General features: G+C 34.5%; 1 protein-coding gene across 2 annotated transcripts in view; it reads left to right on the top strand.

Moving 5' to 3' along the window:
• Positions 1–20668, top strand: part of mirr (mirror) — a 43883-nt gene extending 23215 nt beyond the window's left edge. For both annotated transcript variants that reach the window (XM_064359700.1, XM_966583.4), the window contains exons 3-5: positions 2250–2359; positions 15248–15546; positions 17412–20668. In XM_064359700.1, coding sequence (XP_064215770.1) covers positions 2250–2359; positions 15248–15546; positions 17412–18025 — 1023 coding nt within the window. In that variant the 3' untranslated portion in view covers positions 18026–20668. The remainder of the gene's footprint in view (positions 1–2249; positions 2360–15247; positions 15547–17411) is intronic.
• Positions 20669–21287: the final 619 nt, after the last annotated feature.

Genomic DNA, 21287 nt, shown 5'->3' with positions numbered 1-21287 from the left:
GAATTATACAAATTAGCGTAAATTTTAATATTATTGACAAAACAGTAATTTAACTTCTTGGTCCACTACATTATTCTTCTATTTCAATTTGTGTTTAGTTAAGCTTTAATAAAAAATTTTTTTTTGCCAGGACCGGGATTAGAATTTTTCTACACAAATGAACATGTTAGTCACAATTTTGAAAAATTCTCAAAACGCCCATGGACCACCTTCTACATTTTGTTTAATAAAAAAATTAACTGCTAATAAACTACCATAAGCCACACAGTGGCTCTCAATAGGTGGGTTAATAAAATTTTCTGAAGAAAGAACGCGCTTTTTGGAAAAATAATATAACGGTTTTTAACTCGTCTGATCACATACGAAATATGGCTAAGCCAACTATTCCATAACACCCTGTATAGTAAAAAGACTCGCCTTGAAATGTGTGTCGAAATTAATTTGAAAAAATTATACATAAATATTTGTGTAAAATAAGAATTCTTTCATTTTTCGGGTTAAAATTTTGTTCAAAATCCGAAACTTGTTAATCTTATAACTCCCGAAAAAGCGAAGAATACAAAATTCACAATTAATCGTTTTTGTGTAATTTCGTGTTTTAAAATTAAAATTAAAAAATTTTAGTTGCTAAAGTCTCGGTTGATTATCTTTGAAAAGTCGCTCTATTGCGAAATATAAGCGATTTTTTTTTTCATTAGATTACGACGCCCAAAACCAAATTCCGAGAAAATTACGTTATTTTAGACAATTCTGAGTGAGAATCTCACTTATTTTGCAAAATTTTAGCGAAATGGTAAAGTCATACCAAACTAAGTCTGAGTTTCGCTTGTCGAGCTTTTTTGATAGAAACTCACTTTGATCAACCTATTTAATTTTTTTTTATAAAAACGGAAAATTAATAGAGCACACATGAATGTAAAATAAAATAAAATTCCTATTCATGCGATTTCCTCGTGATTTAGTAATCTTTGAAGCAGAAACAACGATTTCGAAAAGATTCGCCGAAAAAAGTCGGGTTAATTTCATGCGTAAATAAACTGATTTTGCGATTATTTACTGTTTTTGGGTTCCAAAATATTTGCAAAGGAAAAATGGCTCGGAGGCCAATTCTTATCCTGGTCATTTCTTTAGTAATTTACATTGTTTGCAAATGTGGCCTTATTTATTGAAATTTCTTCACATGGCGGTATTATTGATTAAAAAAAGCCGTATTAGTACCCGGCCTAGCACGAACCCGGAATAAATTACCGAGTGGCATTTGAAACATGGATTATAACGCAGAGCAAATTTTTGCAGTTTTTACACATTATCAAATATGCAGAACATTCGATAAATAAATATTTAGCGACTTAACTTTGACGTAACACGCAAATTGACACTATTCCGGTGTGTTGTACGGCTGAAAACACGCAAAGGCATTTCGTCGATTAAATGTTTCAACTATAATATTATGAACAGATCTATAATCTCGTGGTTTTACAAAAGTCATTAAAATTTCAACAGTCCAGTGACAACATGCAAAAATTGAATCGGATTTCGCAATTTCTTAATTATCACAGCGTGTTAAATGTCAAAGCTCTTTAATGGAACGGGAACAAAGAACTAATGCAGATTCGATTCCAGTTAATATGAAATTTAATTTCGTAATTAGCGAAACACATTAAGATATGAATGTAAATATCAATCGCGATGACTTGCTTAGCAGTTCCGCTCGTTGCTTTTTATGTCAAAATTAAACAAATTTGTTAAAAAATATGTACGAAATTAACGCTAATTCAAGCAATTAAGTCGCTCCGTGTAAATAACCATCCTTTAGCGATTTTATAGCAAACGATTTACTTTTACACATTTATGTATAAGTCTACTTAGAGCTAAAAGCCACAGAACAAGTTTTCTAGTTGCCTCCATTCATTAAGTCAATTACTTGTAATTCCTTACAAATTCAATTCCCGGAAAGGGTACTTAAGCAGCAATCACAACAATATTGATAAATTATTTATTAATAATTTCGCATCGGATTTGAAGTATGGCTGTTTTCTCCGATAGCATAATTAGCGATGTAGTTCAAAGGTTCAGGTTCAGAGTGACCAACCAGCGATAAAAATGCCACATTTCATTGAAATAATTGTTGACAGCTCCATAAATAATGACTTATTAGCACTTCAATAATTGATAATAAATTTATTTTCAAGTGCTGACATAACATAGGCACTCTTATCGCATCATAACAATGATTCTGTTTTTTACAGGCTGCCGGTTTAGAATTGAAAGAAAACTTGGCAGCGGGGGCTGCGACATGGCCCTACCCTTCCGTTTATCATCCCTATGATACCGCCTTCGCAGGATATCCATTTAATGGGTGAGTTATCGCGGCATAATGGAATTGTTTTCCTCCGAAATTTACCAAAAATTCGGCGTTTTTTGCAATTTTGCGGACGATCGATGGTTTTTCGCTTTGGGTCGGATGTGAGTAACGACGCGTTAATGTCTTGGGTTGGCCACGAATCCTCCGGCCGTGGCCAGCACCCTGACGTATGTCATTTATTATTTAGAGCGATAACGAGTGGGACACCCCAGCTATCGCCTCGGCTAATCCCTAGAGCACTCAGTCAGACTACTGAATAAAACATTATCAGATTAGATTCTTTTAATTGAAATGCAACCTCCACTTTTAAACCCATTTAGTGCATCAGAGAAAAATCTACCAGCTTAAGGTCGTTAACCGCTGCTGAAGAAATTTATTGGATTTATGCCGGAGAGTGCTTCTGTTGTTTGTTTCCAAGAGAGGAGCAATTTGTTTATTTTTTTCGCTAATTGAATCCACTATCTTAGTAATAACGATTAGATAGCACCAACAAATTCCATAATTAATTGACGAGCTTCTGAGAATCCGCCACACACACAGCGCGATTTATGTGTGTTTAGAGAGATTCATACGTCACATAAAATCATAATCTCGGTTTGGTCTTATTGCGAAGCATATGACTGTCTCAATCTACATGATGTTGCAACTAGCACTTTGTGTGTTCTCTCGACATGGAAACGTTTCCTTTTTAAAAAAGACACATTTTTAAAAATGGAATTTTATTTAAACTTTATAAAGCATGTCCTCGTAGAATGAATTTAAAATAACGCTTTTATTATTGGTCATTTTTCAAATTTTTTTTCTAATAGGTCGATTTTGTTTTTGTAAATTCTACATTTCAACATTATTCTAAAAATTATGACGTTATTTGTTATTTTATTTTTTTATGGCAACCAACATTTTTTTACTGTTTCGATAGTAGGGGAGACTAGGGACAAAAGTATCACGGGACAAACATAACAACCACGATAATTTATAATAATCTATTTTACATATGCAACCATGCACACCACTGTTTATCACCTTTTCTACCCCTCTACCACCTCAGTAGAGTTTAATTTCAACTTATTCACTATTCAAAGTACTATTGAGTGTTTCTCTGACTCTTCGAGAATGCCAACGAAATTAGAAATAGGAAAAGAAGAACGAAAATATAAACCAAAGTTAGTCAAAAATTAATTCAAGGCAATGAATAAACAATTTAGAAAAAAAGAATACATGTAGTCGAAAAAAAAGGAAAAAATATACTAAAGAAAAAACAACAAGAAAGGTGAAAACGACTGTTCTGAAGAAGACTACCAAGAATATTTCTGTTAGTTTAGAATCGTTTTTCAACCGCAGACCAAATGAGCAGTAGGTATGTACAGTGTCGTCACTGGTTGCTTTCACTGTTTTTTTTTTCCAATATTTTGTTAATTTGTTAGAATGCTTTTTTATGTTGATTTAATTTGTTACTTACTGAAATTCTTTCTTACTTGTCACTACTAACTCTAGGGGTAGGAACATTTGGAACTTAATATTTTTGTAAATTCGTATTGTACTTTTAATTTTACTTTAGTTCACGAGAAAGACAAACAATGAGTTATTGATATTACGCAAATTAAATTAATATTTATATTAATAAAAAAAATATTATCATAAATGGGCAAATTGTTACTTTTGTCCCTAGTTTCCCCTACATTGTTTTATTTTTATTGTCAATACTAAATACATACAAATAAAATTATGAAATAATACTATAAAGAAGTTTATAATAATAACTGCACACGAAGGTAATTTTTTTCTTTTTTCATATAATATTTTTCGATATAATATTCAAACACAAAATTTAGATAATAAAATAGTACAATAAAATACAACCTTTTCAAAGTTAGGCAAAGACAGAGATAGCGATGTATAACCATCGATGATATTTTTTACTTTTTTACCAGGCAAATAAAGGACTGTAAACAAGACAAAATTTTTGGTTGCCATTTAAAAAAGTAAAATGACGTCATAGCTCAGTATCGTACTAAATTTTGGAGTAAATACATATAAAAATGTTATGTTAACACAAAATAAATTCAACCTGAATATTTTGAACAATGACATGAACTTTATGTATTATTTCTTCTGATTGTTTTACTATTATTTTGTCATATTGTGCCACATCTTCAAAGTTAGAAGTACTTAGTTCTATCTTTTTAAATGGTACAAAAAATATACAGTGTAGGAAGTAAGTTGAAATTTTTCCAAAATATTTACCCGAATATTCTACTAGTATCCCTTTTGTTAAGCCTTCCTATAAAAATAGAAAAGTTACAAGGGTGCGAATAAGAAACTGAAACACCCGGTATAAAAGTAAAAACATTCTATATTATAAAATATAACAAAAATACATTTGTCTTTTTTGAGATGCGAGGGTGTTTTTTCAGTTTGAAATTTTGTAAAAAAAGCTTTTTCAATGAAATTTTGGTTGTTTTATATCTCATTAAAACGAGAAAACGAAGCTCAACAATTTCTTATCGAGTTCTAAATCGCTACCATTGATCAGAATAAGTACATATTCAATAAACACATTTTTGTTTACATTTTAAATAATTACAAAATTAACTCAGTCAATTAAGTTGAATTTTTACGCAAGATTTATTTCGAAAAACGATTTGTCTAATTGAGCAATATGAAGGGGCAAAAATGATGCTGAAGCTAGCTCTCTGTGTGTTCTCTCGACTTGGATGTTTCCTTTTCCACTACTAATTGAAATTTATTTCAACTATGATCCGGTTCGGGTCACTTGTAGGGTTATCACCGACGTTGTTTATGTCGTGTTAGACTGTTTGTTTTCTGCTAATGTACTGAAATTTCGTGTCCGTAACGAGGGACAGTTTTTTAAAGAGCAGCTTCACCATGCGTGCCGAAAAACATTTGGTGAAATGTTTATGGAAATCGCTCCACCCTGCCCGGTTCATTATGGCTTTTTTCATGCAATTTTCAGCGACCTTCGCAAAAACAATCGACACATCAAAGAAAAAATCCTACGCTTTTAAACATAGAAGATGAACAAGTTCTTTGATGTTGGGGCAATCAATCACTACATTTGTTACCCCAAACCTGGCCCAACTCCAACATCCGCTAATTTAACCATAGAGTAACACAGTGTTGGACAGTTGTGCTGAAACATTGTCTTACTAAATGAGCAAAACTGCTGACAATCGAAACGTAGGGATAAAATCCTATGATCAAGTGGCAGTTATTCACACATTGCATGATTGTAATTTTATAACTAGGAAATTTGTTTTATTTACTGCTAGATCAAGAGTCGTCACGACATCATAAATAAACAATTTTATGTTCCTATTTTTTGACGAGTCAAGACGATACCAGAAGCAATTTTTATTGGTGCCATAAAATCACTATTGAATTAGTTTCAAAAGGCAACTTTACAACCACGCGATTGCGACTTATGGATGGATATATAACGTCACAACAAATGGCTAATTACAGCTTATATGTCCGTCGTAAGTGCAACAATGTCTCATCAACGAACGCAATTATGGCCAGGAGTTACGATAGGCCTAATAAGCAGCTAGCTGTTTCCTAGACGAATTCTAACAGCAATTCCTTGGTGCCGCCAACCCACTCCACTGTCTATAGGTTTTATATTTGTAATATTATCCAGTGGCGTACCCAAGGGACCATAAATGTGTTTATAAAAAAATAAAAACAGACTAATTGTTAATTTTTTAATTTTTGCATGAATTTGAATTTTTTTATGTGACAAATCAGTTGTTTTTAGTTTGACCCAGGGGTGCATAATCGGTCTATAACTTTTTTATTATTTAAAATAGTGCGATTCTGTTTTTATTATCCGATAGAGCGACTTAAAGTCCATAAACTAAAAATGTTTTTATTGTACACAGAGTGTTGTATACAGGGTGGTGAACCAAAGTTACATTTTTTTAAATGGAACAGCCTATATATTTTTGCATGATTAGATTCTACGCAAAAAAATAATGTAACTTTGTATAAACTATTATGGGTCTATCTTTTTTCGTTTCGGAATTATTCAACTTTTTGTTATAGAAAAGACCAATTTTTGAAAAATCGCTGCAAAGTCGCCTATGAATATTTCTTGACAAATTTGCAACAGAAAAATTCAGAATACCTTGTAGTTTTAGGAAATAGTCCACTTTTACTTGTCACACGGAAATAATGTACAGGGTGTGCCAAAATGCAAAAAGTTGAATAACTTATTTTTTTAAATGGAACACCATGTATTTCTTTACACGTATCGACAGCATTTTTCATAAGCATTTTATTGATATACGGTTTTTATAGCAAATTTACAATATTTCTTAGTGTTCAAAAAAAATTATTTTTTATTTATTTTATTAATAATTCTTGATGGGTGAAATTCATTTATGTATCAGGTAATAATTAAATTAGTTGTGTAATTAGTCACATTAGTACATGTCAAAAAATTAATTACCATTTGACTATCAGATTCTAGGCTAACAAATTGTCTTGTAATAAAATAAATTTTTTTGAAAAATCTCGAAAAATATTTTAAATTTGTTATGCAAGCCCTATACCGTTAGAAAGTTTATCAAAAATGCTATCGACACATTTAATAAAATACAGGGTGTTTCATTTGAAAAAAATGAGATTCACCTTTTTGCGTTTTGACACAGCCTGTATATTATCTGCGTGCTTTAACTAAAAGTTGTCTATTTACTAAAACTACAAGGTATTCTGAATTTTTCTGTTGCAAATTTATTGGAAAATGTTCATAAGCGACTTTACAGTAACTTTTAGAAAATCGGTCTTTTTTATAACGAAAAGTTGAATAATTCCGTAACGAAAAGGGATAGACCCATAATGGTTTATATAAAATTACAGTATTTTTTGGCGTAGATTCCAATTACGTAAAAATATATAGAGTGTTCCATTTAAATAAATATAACTTTGCTTCACCACTCTGTATACAACACCCTGTGCATAATAAAAATATTTTTAGTTTGTGGACTTTAAGTCGATCTATCGGATAATAAAAACAGAATGGTAATATTTCAAATAGCAAAAAAGTTATAGACCGATTACACACTGCTGGGTCACGCTGTATTTAAAACATAAAATTTTTGCCTCCCTCCAAAAAATTTCTGAGTGCGCCACTGATACTATCATTGTCGTGTTTGTTTCAGAAAAACGTTTGATAATTGTGTTTGTGTAGTTTTTGTTGACATTTTTGAGTTTATTTTTTCATTTTTTCGACATTTTTGTTTACTATTTATTTTTGCCGATTCGTGTGCTTCAACGAGCGCCAAATTAATTACGACAGTGGCATGAGCTTCCAAGACCGGAAACACGTCCCATATGAGAAGTCATTGTTTTTGTCAGTGTCACCTGCAGAAAGTCCACACTTACATAATCGTAGTTGGGTCCATAAATCGAATCGGAAAGTAGCAGCCACATGTCATGTTAAGTCTTGCATTAAATTCGGTCGCGTCGAAATAAATGTAAAAAGGCTGATCTCGTCCTAATCAAGCTTAAATTTATGTACATTGGAAGAAACCTCACACAATTAGGCTCCTCCACGCATCATTAGTGCGTTTCTGTCGTTCCTCGTCATCGTATAGTAATTATATTTCCGTTGGTGTCGCCCCATGTAAATTAGCAGTGATGCATCGATATTTAATTACATTTTTGGGTATTTTCTATCGGGATTTTTCCAACACAGTGGATAATCCGTCACGCGGGGCGGATGTATGTAAATGTTATCCAGTTCGGCGGCGGACGGCAGATGGGTCCGTATGTTTATTCGTGTAGAAATGCGTGGCTCGGATTGCACCTGGCGGCGATCCACGGGCCTCGTTAACAGCCAACTCGCTTATCGGTGCGCGGATCGGCCTTATCGCGACCATCGCCAAAGAGCTTAATGTTACCTTATACATAACGTGTCGTTGCCGATTGTCATTGCTCTGCCAGCTTGGTTTACGGACGTGGGAGAGCAAAGTGGCCTTGAGGTCATCGCTTGCAAGACCGGGCAAATTCGCCTCCAAAGCAAAATTTTCGAGGATTGAATTTTTGACACCATGTGTATCTTAATTTTTCGCATGTTAATTGTATGCAAGAGTGGGGCAAAGCCCCCTTCGCACGTACGAAAATATCAAAAATATCAACGCGCAAAGAGTTATTACTTATCACTGTTATCAGTATGTCAGTACCCACAAAAAACAAAAACTTTCTTCACCTACCGTATAGAAAAAAGGTGTCGTGACTATTACGCAATTCTGAAAATTCGACACTTAACCATATTGGGCACCAAACATCGGGGTTATCTTGTACTTGAGGGCCAAAGCCAAAGTTTTCAGTATTTGTAAAAGCACAAAGCACGATACCATGTTCACACACCACCCCGCAAAGACACACTGACTTTATCTATTAGTAAGCAATGAAAAAAGGTAGATATTTCAATGACAAATCGTCTTTTTTGTAAAGATTTTTTTGTCGAGGCGCAGCGTGTTTATTTCCACAACTTTATATCAGTGGCGCGCGGTAGAATTTTGACTAAATATAAAACATTAATAACATTGAAATAGTTTTCCAATCCAGCTTTGTATCCTTTTTATGTCAAGGAGTTACGCCTTTTAATATGTGTTGTGAATTCAATTTCACTCAGTATTTTATAATTATTTAAATAATAGTAATAATAGTAGTAAACTACTATCGTTATCAAAGAAACAAATTAGTTTTCACCAAAAACTAAAAGTGTTTTGTGCCTAAAAGCTACTTTTGATCGAGGATAGAACGGAAGACAGTGAAAATTGTAACGTGAAAAATCTAAGAAAAACTAGGTGAATAATAATTATGAAATGATCTGAGGTATGATGCTAATAATCCACATAAAAAAAATTATCAGCCAGAAAGGGTTAATTTTTTTTTTAAAGATTATTTAATAATACAGGTGAGAACTAGGAAAATAGTTCCTAATAAAAATTGTAAAGCATAAAACTTTACGAAAAAATGTGCTTTTGACTACTGACTTTTTTGGTAGGTATTATTACAATCAATAGAGTTAGAGTGTTTAGAAGTAAAGGAATAACATTGCTAACTTGGAAAAATCATTGAATAAAATTATAAAATTTTCAGCTGAATGCAATATGTAAATCGTTTCTAATTTTGGGATTTTGGGAAAATTTTGTGTTTACATTCTCATATCTACATCCTTCTAGATAAAGTTAGAAACTTCTAAAGATACCTCAATGAATGTAGATTTTATATATACACGAGCATTACTTTTAACAAAAAAAACTGAGAAAATTACAGTCTTGTTGTAACTTGTTAAGTTTATGTACGGAAATTTTTGAGATTCGAGAATTTTTTTAGTTTAAAAGAAAAACTTCTTCATAATCGAGATGAAAAAATGAAGCTAATAGTTCAAATACTACTTTTTCGATATCTGTAGCACTTAAGTAAGGTACTGAAGTTATTGCAATTTAAAAGTACTGCAATATACACTCGAAGGTTATGATTCTCTAACTGATAGGAAAATTTTCTAATAGGATCCTTTCCCTTTGCGAACTCCTTTTAAAATCGAAAAATTTGGTAGGACGTTTATTTTCCTTGTTACACATTTTGAATTTAATGAAATTTTAATGAATACGAATTAAAACAAAACTAATAATGAAGTATTTTTTATTTTTTAAATATTTTTTAATTTTAAAAATAGTAACAGGGTGCAGAAAATATTACGTAACGGATGTTTTTTTAACCATGTTAAATACAGGTGTTAGGGAGTGGTTTTCCAAGAATTTTAGGGTGAGTCTATACGAAAACCTTTATACCATTTTTTTCCTTACATGAATGGTTTTCTCAAAAATAAATAATTTAAAATCGGCCCCACTGACAGCTTCTGTATAATTTTATTGTTGAGTTAATGAATAAATGCAATCGTTTTGTTGAGAAAAGTTTGTTACTTAGCAACGAAAAAACGAACAATCATTTTCTGACAGACTTTCGCGAGTAATGTCACGTTTCTGTTTTTTTAAATTCCCGTGCAGAATTCATCAAAATTTTCCAAATTTGCATTTTTACTGAAACAGTCGCTATGTAAGCAATCAAGGTGCTTTGTGAAGAATTGAACTATGACTGCAGCTTTTATAAAATTTACGTACCTATTGACCAAATATTAAACAACACAGATTATTTCCTGCTAAAGACTATTCGAAGATCAAGCTTTTTATTTATTTATATCAAACTGTGCATTGAAACAATAAGTTTTAATAAATTCATGACCTACAAAATAAACAGAACTCTTTGTAAATGGTACGGATAAAGAAGAGGTTCTTTCAAAATTCTTCATACCGTCCAACGACTCACTCCAACTTCCCTTAGCTATTTCTAACATTGATCTAACATTGGCACCATAGCCAATTCATTCGTAGGAATTTTAGTAAAGGAAGTCAGGTCCAGCGTTTGATTTGTTTTTGAAAAAATTTCTTGACAAAATTGGGAAATGTCGTGAAAAAATATGTCGGTGTGGTAATTACAAATGCATAAAATTTAAGGGCTGCTAGCACTTTTAATTCAATTGACAGACTACTACTTCTTTCAGGAACAGTCAAATATTTCTTAATTCTGTTACATTTCGTAAAAATGTACGTACTTCCCATTAAAAAAAATATAAACAACCAATCGTTTACAAGTAAATCTGCAAATGCAACATTTCTTTGAAAATTAATTCTTCAAGGACGCATGCCGCAATTATGGCTTCTTTGAGAGTAACTGATGCAACAAAGTTTGAAGCGACTCCAAAAGCAGTCGTTAAAATAAACAATCAAGAATTTTAATGTAGAATATTAGAACAACGTAAAAACAAACTTGAAAATTATAAAAATAGAACACTACCTATCTAATCGTTGATTTTAAACACTTAAAAAATACATACTAGTAATTATAACAAAAATTAAACATTATTTTTAATTTGAAGGCTTATTATTTAACTGGACTCTATTTTGACCACAAATACTCGTAACAGATACAGAAATAGAAAAAAATTCTAGTAGTTTTTGTAAGCCAGCCAATGAATTGTCAAGTCTTTACTGATAAAGTAAAGAGTGTAAGTTCGAAGGGGTCGTGATTGCTATTCAATGGTCCGTTTCGGAAGCGGCATTTGTCACTTCCTGGTGGCCATCGGTGGATTTGGTGGTCGCGAGGTCCGTGCCCTCGCACGTGGACGGAAAAGACTACCAATTACACGGCATTGTCACACCGGGAACTACAGTAACGACAAGCGGACAAGCCGATTCTTCTCCTTACAGGCTCTCATTGCGGCTGCATGTTGAATGTCTATTAGGAGTGAGTCATGGCCCACGACCAGCATGCAGATTTAGTGTTATTGCATACGTGATTGATTCCAGTTAGACGGCGTGCAACTCAGGGATTACCGCTAGTGCAAACATAAATTCTAGATAAACGGAGTTGGCTTAATCGTTTAATGGATTCCGCAACTACTTACTTCATGATTTTATAACTACGGGTTTGTAGAACAGGGAATAGCGGCTACCTACTGCCACAAGCCAAGCCGGCTTACGCAAAGGACTTGCTCGCAGGAGCGCTGCGAAGGAAGGGATCTATCAATTTACCGGCGATGAAAAATCGGCGAAAACACGAAACAAATTGACAGTCTGGAAGTGTAGGTACCTCGTGCGTTTGATGGAGGCATCTTGAGCGAGCGAACGGTTGAAAATTGAAACAAGCTGTCAGGCGATATGAAAAAAGGAACACGACGCATTTGATTATTTTTTTGCATCAAACAAGAGGCAGACATGTCGTGAAAAGGGGAGGGTTATAGATGGGAAATTAATAAAGCTGTCAGTTATCAGCGGAGCGACGCATCCGTGCGGAACATTTCAATCTGATGAGGCTGCGAGAGAGCGTGATGTTTGCAGACGCAAATGACGTTCATTTTAAAATGCACAACGAGGGATGGATGATGGTTTTAAAAATCCGAGTGGCATGCCAGGTTTCGTCGCTCCCTGATCGCATTATCAGTTTGTTTCCATAGCAATTGCTAATCGGAGTGCGCCATGCGGATTGCTTCCGCTCGGAAAAGTGCCAATGAACGGCGTCGCGACGCCGATGCGCGCGCGACCACCGACGAAATGGGCACTTTTCACTACCGTTTTGCCAATTGGCGATGCTAAATAGCGGCCAGGGCAGCTTTTAAAACTTGCAAAACTCACAATCATGGATGAATAAAACAGCAGCTATCTTTCGAGTGTGAAATGCGAATGCCATGTCCGACAACGTATCATCGATTACCTGTCTGCAGATCCCCGCGGATGTCGCGGTGATATTGCCGGATTGCGACGCCCTTTATTCATACCCGACGTCATATTATTAACAGGAATGACACCTTTGTCTGAAAGACTTTAACGCCGTCGAGGGAGATTTAGACAAATTTCAACAGACTGGATCACACACGACCCTAAGCCCTATTAAACGCCCAAAAAAGGGTTAAAAAACAGAATTTTGATTTTAAGGTTTTGTGTAGTTAGGATAAAAAAAAATCACATGAAAAACACAATCTCCAAAAATCCAAAAAAATTGTGGGCTTTTGTTCAAAAAACGCAAATGTCAATGATAGGTATACTGGATATTTCGTAAATTTTTTCAAAAATGTTTTTTTTGTTTGACATCGATTTCGGCTGACGCCGAATCTAAATGTAGTTTTGAAATCCTCCAGGTTTTGAAACGTTTTAAAGACACACTTTATCTAAACCACTAAACTACTCGTATACAACGGTGTTCTAAAAAGAGCAAGCTTTAGAGTGTTATAGCGGTCTCTAATATAGATTTTTTTTTGGAAATAAATCTCTAGTCGGAAATCAGTAGTCTTGCCTCCAGAACTATCTTTGTCGAAAAATGTAATGCTGTCTTGTTAACATTAAAAAACTACAATATTAATGGTACTATTCTCTAACTTCCGTTACTACTATGCGATTTTCTAAAATTCTAATCTAGTTAGCCATGACGATTACGTATACCCGATGTCCATTACGAAAATAAGATTCCAACATACATTTTTTATGTTCTTCGGTGAATATTTTGAACATATTGACAGATAAAGCGATGCTGAAGTTATTTACGCAATACATTTCACTGCTGAGATAACTGTCATGGATATCTAGATCAAAATTTTAAAAAATCACTTGGATTGGCAGATGTGGTTCCATATCTGGTGGTGAACTGACAGTGACATAATAGTCTCTTGAAATGCCCTCACTTCGTTAATATAATGAAATACATGAGCGTGCATTTATTTCGCTAAAATTTACTAAATTGTCATTTTAACATTAATAAATTTTGAGGACGAGGATACATAGAAAAATTACTATTATTGTTAATAATTTGTTCATTATTCTTCATCTTATGTCTCTCATTATAATTTTTAAAGACTATCAGTGGATTTAAAAATCATTTTATTACGACGCCTGTGGGCAATTTTTTTTTTCAATAGTAGACATATGTTTAATGCCAAGATTCAGTCATTTTTGACAATGTCAGTTCGCCACCAGATTTGGAATAAGCTCCATTACTCTATTACTGTAAAAATTACAGCTATTATCTAAATTTCTATTCCGTAAACTTCTGTTACCCTCTACTAGCAACATTTCTACATTAACATTCTCTGTTAAATAACAGCGCAAAATTTTCACCATAAACAGTGACAGTGATGACTAGTGAATTTTTGCGATGTTTTATCAAATTAACAAAAAATTGTTTTAAAAGTGTGATAGTGGAATAAAACTAGAAGCTTAGAATGAAGCATACTAATCCAAAATGTTACAAGGTGATCTGTGGTAATGAGCACTATTTAAAAATCGGCAGGTACGCGAAATTTGTAATAATAAAAAATTTAGCATTGTGGTCTCTTCATTTTAGTACATCATTCCGTGAAAATAAAACAAAGATTTTTAAATTTGTATCTATTATTTATTTCAAACTACATTTTTTATCTTTTAGTATTAATTTTGTTTCTTCGTAATTGTGTATCTGCCTTCAGTTTTCCCTATAAATAAGTTAATTCCTTCACAGAATGATACAATTTGGATTCAATTGAATTACCTAATCCGACATAAGATCCCACAAAGGAAAAAAAATTGTCCCACAAAAAATGTCATTTTTTCCAATGAAATGGTCTGCACTCGTCTATTGCGTTCGCTTTTTTTGACATTTTAGTGGAACTTTTGGCGTAACCAAGCTCGAAATGATAATTTTATTAAAACTTCTTGACATTTTCGAATTAGATATTTGAATCAGGTAGTAAACCATACGTCAAAATCGACTTCTATTGGTTCATGATCAAAAGACTTTCCCGAAAATAATTGCATTCTTTACTCAATACATACGAATTGACACCTTTGACTTTTGAACTGATTGTATTTTAGTTTTTCTAAATAAAAAAATCACGGCATCTCCTTGTTATTAACCGTAATTCTTTACTCATAAAAAAAGTTGAACTGCTTGCGAACTTTAGGAAATTAGGCGTTTTGTAGGCACTGTCTAATGCAATCGTTTTCTGCGAAAACTTTAATACGTCACAACTCCTTAGAAATGATAGTCACAGTGCCATTTCTTCCAAAACTGGAGCCCTCTGGTCATAACCGCGACTTTTTCAGCTATCGCTGATACATAACGTACATATTAATGTGTTTTGAAGACATAAAAAACTGAATCTTGATCGATGGCCTACGCTTAATCAACCGACGTGTTTGACAATAAAGGTAAATTGATATTCACAAGCTGTTCGTATTGTAATATGTGAATAGGCATTGTTGTATGGACATGTAATGCCCTGTAACATTTCCACGATTTAAGACTATTAAATTTTTGTTCCAGATATGGGATGGATCTCAATGGTGCGCGTCGAAAAAACGCCACCAGAGAAACGACCAGTACACTCAAGGCATGGCTTAACGAACACAAAAAGAACCCGTATCCAACCAAAGGCGAAAAAATTATGTTGGCCATTATTACAAAAATGACCTTGACGCAGGTCTCGACGTGGTTCGCGAACGCGCGGAGGCGACTCAAGAAGGAGAACAAGATGACGTGGGAGCCGCGAAACAGAGTCGAAGATGAGGACAACAACAACGACGATGACGACCACAAGAGCACAGACGGCAAAGACATTCTAGGTACTGTCCTAACTCTAATCTAATTTATTTACTACTTATTTACAAACCAAGTGTGGTATGACAAATTCAACTCAAAATCAAAATTATTGCATCACGTAAATTGGAAGGTTTTGTAGCTTAAGAGTTCTGAAAATATGTATTCAAATTGATGATATAGAGTGGCAGCATTCTCAAGTACCTTAGATGGCTATGGATTTTTCAAAAAAAATCGTTGAATCGTTGTTTGCTGATTAAATGCTAAATTATCGAAATCCTTCTGGAACTCTACAGAAACCAGTTACAGCTAGAATTGCTTTATTGGGAGAGTTGGGAACTCTTGAACGTCAAACCGAGCCAATTTTGTATTATGTGGATAAAGTGTATATTTCTATCCATTTTTATTAAAATTTTTGTTAGTAAATTATTACAGAGGTTTTTGTCGAAAATAATTTCAAGGTTATAATTTTTGTGAAATGCATAAAATGACATAATTTTACGTCAAATTTAACCAGGGACGTAGAAAACGTATAAATTTTGGGAATACTATTTAAAAAAAGAAAATAATTGAATACCTACCAATATTAATGTTCACATTTATGAAATTTTTCGATATGTATTAAATACATAACTTAAAACATACTTCAATGCTAAAAATGCTTTTCTTTCAGTCCCAATTTTTAGTTAAACATCTCGTCCCAAAAATTGGTCATCAAGAACCCTTCATATTTCCTGTCGTCTTTCTAAATTTTCTAAAAAATGACATTGAAGGTGTTCTCGTATGAAAAACGTAACAAAATCGTGAATTCCCAATAACTTCATAATTTGAAACAGAATCTAAAGTTCACGTAGATGCTAAAGGCGGCCAAGCAGCTACAGGTTCAACTTTCTTAAAAATTAGAACCAATTTTGGGTTCAAGTATCTACGTATTTTATAAATGCATAGACAAATTCCTAAAATCCCAATATAGGAACTCTAGTTACAGCAACTTCTATTTCTTCTTGAAGAGCCAATTTTATTTTTTCTCCTTCGCCACCGCCAGTTTTAACTGACGACCTTAAGTCGTCTATATTTTGCCCTAGTGTTGTTTTTTCATTTGATAAATTTCTACAAATTATTTATTACGAACGTCAAATAAATTGTTTATCCATACTTCCGACTAGGTGGACAAAACGAAGCCAGAACCACTATAATTTAATTTAAATTTAATTTAATGTGGCGGAGCATCTACTCAATCTATAGAGCGTCAATAATTATGGGTAATTATAGAGCTATGACTTGGATGTTTCCAGAAAGGCTTAGAGAATATCAATTTTGTTAGAATTTATAAGGACTTTGAGGAATTTATTTATAGAACTCTATTAGCTATTGAATGTTAGGAGTTATAGTCTTTAGCAGATTTTAAGAGAATAAAACACGTTAATTTGGCCAGCTAGGAGCCCCGATTATAACCCTATCGATAAGCTTGTCAAAAGGCAAGGCACGTGTAAATCGTCCTGAGACACTTAATAGGCTAGTCGAGACCTTAAAAATGTAGAATGGGAACAAATGGATTAACAAGTTCTCCAAAGACTCATTCATAGCATGTCATGTAGAATGGAGGCAGTTATCCAGGCTCGTATTATCCAAGGCAAAGAACTGATTTTTGATTAATTTATTTTGTATTTTAAGCATTATTCCAATAAAAATCAATTTTCTCATGTGCTGTGATAATTTTGTCGATCAGTGTTGTCTGGCTGAAAAATACAATTCTCCGCTCTATGTGGAAGACTCATTATGAAATCAGTTCAGTCAAAAGAAAAATGTTTGTCCTTATAGCACATTTGGTTTAACTCCAACGTCCTCTTTAGCCGAGTAATCGTGACGAAATTTCTTGTTTTCTTTCTAGATTCTAAAGATTCGGGCACCGCGTCCAGCGAAGACGGCGACCGACCACCGCATTCGCGTCTCGCTCCGGACACAGCGAGCGAATGGAGCGAATCGCGCCCCGATAGCGGCCCGGACAGCCCCGAGTGCTACGAGCGCCCCCCTCACCCCGCCTTCCTGCCGCCGCGCTCGTCCGGCTCTCCGCCGCAGATCTCGGCGTCCGTGAGCTCCAAGCCCCGGATTTGGTCGTTGGCCGACATGGCCAGCAAGGAGAGCGACGGTCCGCCGCCGTCTACCGCCTCCTCGCTATACTCCACGGCGGCGAGCCGCCTCCGCTTGCCGCCCCCGGGCCTCCACACCGCCCCCTACGCCCGCCCGCACGACTTCTACCGGAGTCTGTACGGGCCTGGGATGGCCGGCAGCGGCTCTCCCGACGCCTCTCTCCTCGAAACGTACTCCAGGACCCTCGCCGGGCAGTCGGTGCTGACGAAGGCGAATCTGGCGACGGCCACGTCCATTGCGAGCAATGGCCCCTTGGGGCTGACCACGAGTTCGCGGCTGTCGCCGTCGTCGACGTCGTCGCTGTCGTCCGGCTCGGAGACGCCCTTGAAGCCGGTGGCGCTGAATAAGGCTTGACCTACGACCGTTGTGGCGGGTTTGTGGCCCTGATCTACCTCGGCAGTGTGCATGATGACCAATGTGGACAATAACGGACGCAAATTCCCGTAGTGTGCTGTACAGTCAATGTGATATATACCTTTCGGTTCCTTAGTTTACGGTCCAGGGTCTTTAGATGTTGAAATTCTAGGATTTTTGCTCTCTTTTGGTCCCAGTCTCTAGAGGCGCTGGACCGTTCCGGCGCCTTAGTTCGTTCTCTTGTAAATAAAGTGACTGCCATCGGCAGCAGTATAAAAACTTGTATCTATGTATGTACCTAGCCTAGACCCATAAGCAGATATTTGTTATTATAATGTGTACTATTAAGAACAATATACATTCAAAACCGTACGTGGAAATTAACTATACTGTATTCATTGTACTACAGGATCTTCCCTCTACACCGCACATTACAACTATGGTGGTAAGTCTAACAAAAAAATTGATTCATCTCAAAACTTGCATACGGGCTTAATTCATATAAATAAGTCCGTTTTAATGGAAATATTTTAAGATGGTCGCAATCTTTTGTTCTTTTAAGTAGAAAGTCATATTTTTTTAAAAGTTTAGAATTTGTCCAAAATGTTTGGAAGATTGTTAACTAATTTTCTCAATTGTGAGTGTACCTACCAAAGGAAATATTTATTTTTTTTCCAAATGCCTTTAATGCCTGTATATGATTTCATCATACTCAGTTATTGATTTTTGAAAAGGCAGGTCTAAGTCCAACTGAAAAAACGTCCAAAATTTATGTGAGCTATGGACACTTTTCAAAAAAACTCTTGAACAGGTTGGTTTTATATTGGTAAATGTTACCTTTTGACACCATAACAACAGTTGTAATGTTGTTGGTTTTTGAGTTATAGCACCATAAAAGTATATCAGACTGTTCCGTCTAAACTCCACATTAAAATTATTGGGAGTTCTGACAATGATAGTCATCTGAAAATTGAATCATAATCCTTTGATTGATTCTTATTTTAAATGGAAAGTTATGTTTTGTACTGCATTTTTGGATTACTCGATTTTTTTGAGAGGGTTTTTATCAGCTTTCCCTATACCTACCTAAATTTAGTCATTTTCGAAATATTTAGAATTTTTTATTAATTTTGGATTTGCATCTTTGACTCCAAAAATCGATAACTCTACCGTTTATAAAAATTTTGATATCCTTTTTGTATTATTTAAAAGAGAAGATTAAGATGTTTTCTCTGGTGTTTTCAAATTACTAAAAAAGTTAGCAAACCCAAAATTTTTGCAAACATTAACCTTTACCCAAAATTTTCAAATGAAATGCCATAATTTTTGATCTGTATTAGCATTCCCTGTGCTTAATTTATTTTATATTTATTGTTTTCAAGTTATACGAACTTTTTGTTTGTTGCCATTAAGAAATTTATTAGCCATATCTCTTTTCGCAAAAGTTGCCGTGCAAATGTAAGTAAAGTATAATAAATCAAAGTTTTTCAAATCCAAATTTAATGAATTTATAATGTTTTAACGAAAAGGAAACCAAGATTTTGAAGAAAACTTATTGTTTATTCAATCAGAAATGTTTTTTTTGTCAAACTCTACAAAAATAGCTATCGCAGTAAAGTATTCCCAGAAAAATACAAAAAAAAGCACAACTTCAAAGTTATCACAAACAGTACGTCCATCTAGTGAATTAAAAATTGGGGCATTCCACTGGAAAAAATTGAGTTATCGTTTGTTGTTCAAAAATAACGTTAAGATTTTGGAGTTTGTTAACTTTTTTTTAATTCTGAACACACTGAAGGAAAGCTATAGGCTTTCTTTTTTGATTGTCCAAATACGATTTCTACAACACTGAAAATAGCAGTATTACCAATTACCATGAAGTGAAAGATGCAAATCCAAAAATTTTCGAAAAATCCTGAATATTTCGAAAATGGCTAAACTCAGGTATAGTGAAAACTGACGAAAATCCCTTTGAAGTAACTCGAGAAATCCAGAAACGCAGTTAAAAACACATCTTACCATTTAAAATAAGAAAGTTGATAGCGTCTTCAAAAATATTTTCATTCAAAAGGACCCAATGGGTTATGGCTGTACATCAATTTTCAGATAAATATATCATTGTCAGAGCGTTCAATTTTTGTAATATGGGCTTTAGATGGAACGAACAACCTGTATTTTATGCTTTACTTTTGGTACTTTTGGTTATTTCTAAAATGTTTAAACATAGATTCACAAGGTGATTTTTTAAAACGTGCAAATTTAATGTTACAGAAAATAACGGAAAAATATGAAAATTCCAAAGCAGGTCATTGTTTATTGACAAAGCTCGTTTAAAAACTCACAATGTATTGTAGTAACAAGTGTAAATCCAAAAAAAAAAATTAGAAAAGTGTAGAAAATCTGAAAGTATTTTCCTGGGCAGGACTGAACTGATTATGTCTGTGTCCAAGTTTTTGGATGAATATCGTGTTAGAACAGTCAGTCAATGATTGCAATGTGGAGTTGGAGGGAACGGCCTGTGCAAATCACCACACACGAGTATTTTTTCCAGCAGACATATCAGCAGTTTAAACAATGTATTTATATTTCCAATTTACCCGGTCGTGTGTTGACGCTGCAATAAAGTAAATCGTTCATTATTTATTAGATTGTTTTATTTAGCCATCCCGTCTGTTTGTGCGGTCCCCGGCATCAAGTTCCGAATGCGCTGACAATAGAGGTATGTCCCCGGTGCAAATCTCCGCCGGACCACCAGTCGAGGACAGCGATTTGGAGCGGAGTTGCAATGCATCAAACCGTGCACGAAATTAAGAGTCCACGAATGTTTGACAAAACCGAAATTATTATGCCAGACACGAGTGGAGTTTTTCCAAGCGCGCGCACTTGACGCCGGTAATTTCCAACTTTGGTATTCGCATCTAACGAATCTTGCTCTAATGAGGTCAGATAAAAGACAGATAGGAGCCGTTTTATTCTTTTATTACTATGCCAGGAGATCTAGCTCCGCAGGGCGCCACCAAAGGTATCCACAACAACGCGAGGCGTTTATGGTACTTTTTACTAAGTGGTGATAAATTTTTATTGGAGTGTTGTAAACTGTTTGACATTTTTTGCATTATAAACTTTAATAAACAGACTTAAATTTCGTATAAAAGTTTTAGTACAGTGCCGGTTTGGAGAAAAACAATAAACTTTTGAATTACCCACTCCATCGCACTAAAATATATTACGGATAAAGTGCAGACAACATTTTTACCACTCA

The sequence above is a fragment of the Tribolium castaneum genome, chromosome 1 (genome assembly GCF_031307605.1).
Source record: "Tribolium castaneum strain GA2 chromosome 1, icTriCast1.1, whole genome shotgun sequence".
NCBI lineage: Eukaryota > Metazoa > Arthropoda > Insecta > Coleoptera > Tenebrionidae > Tribolium > Tribolium castaneum.
This window is presented reverse-complemented; position numbering and strand designations above follow the sequence as displayed.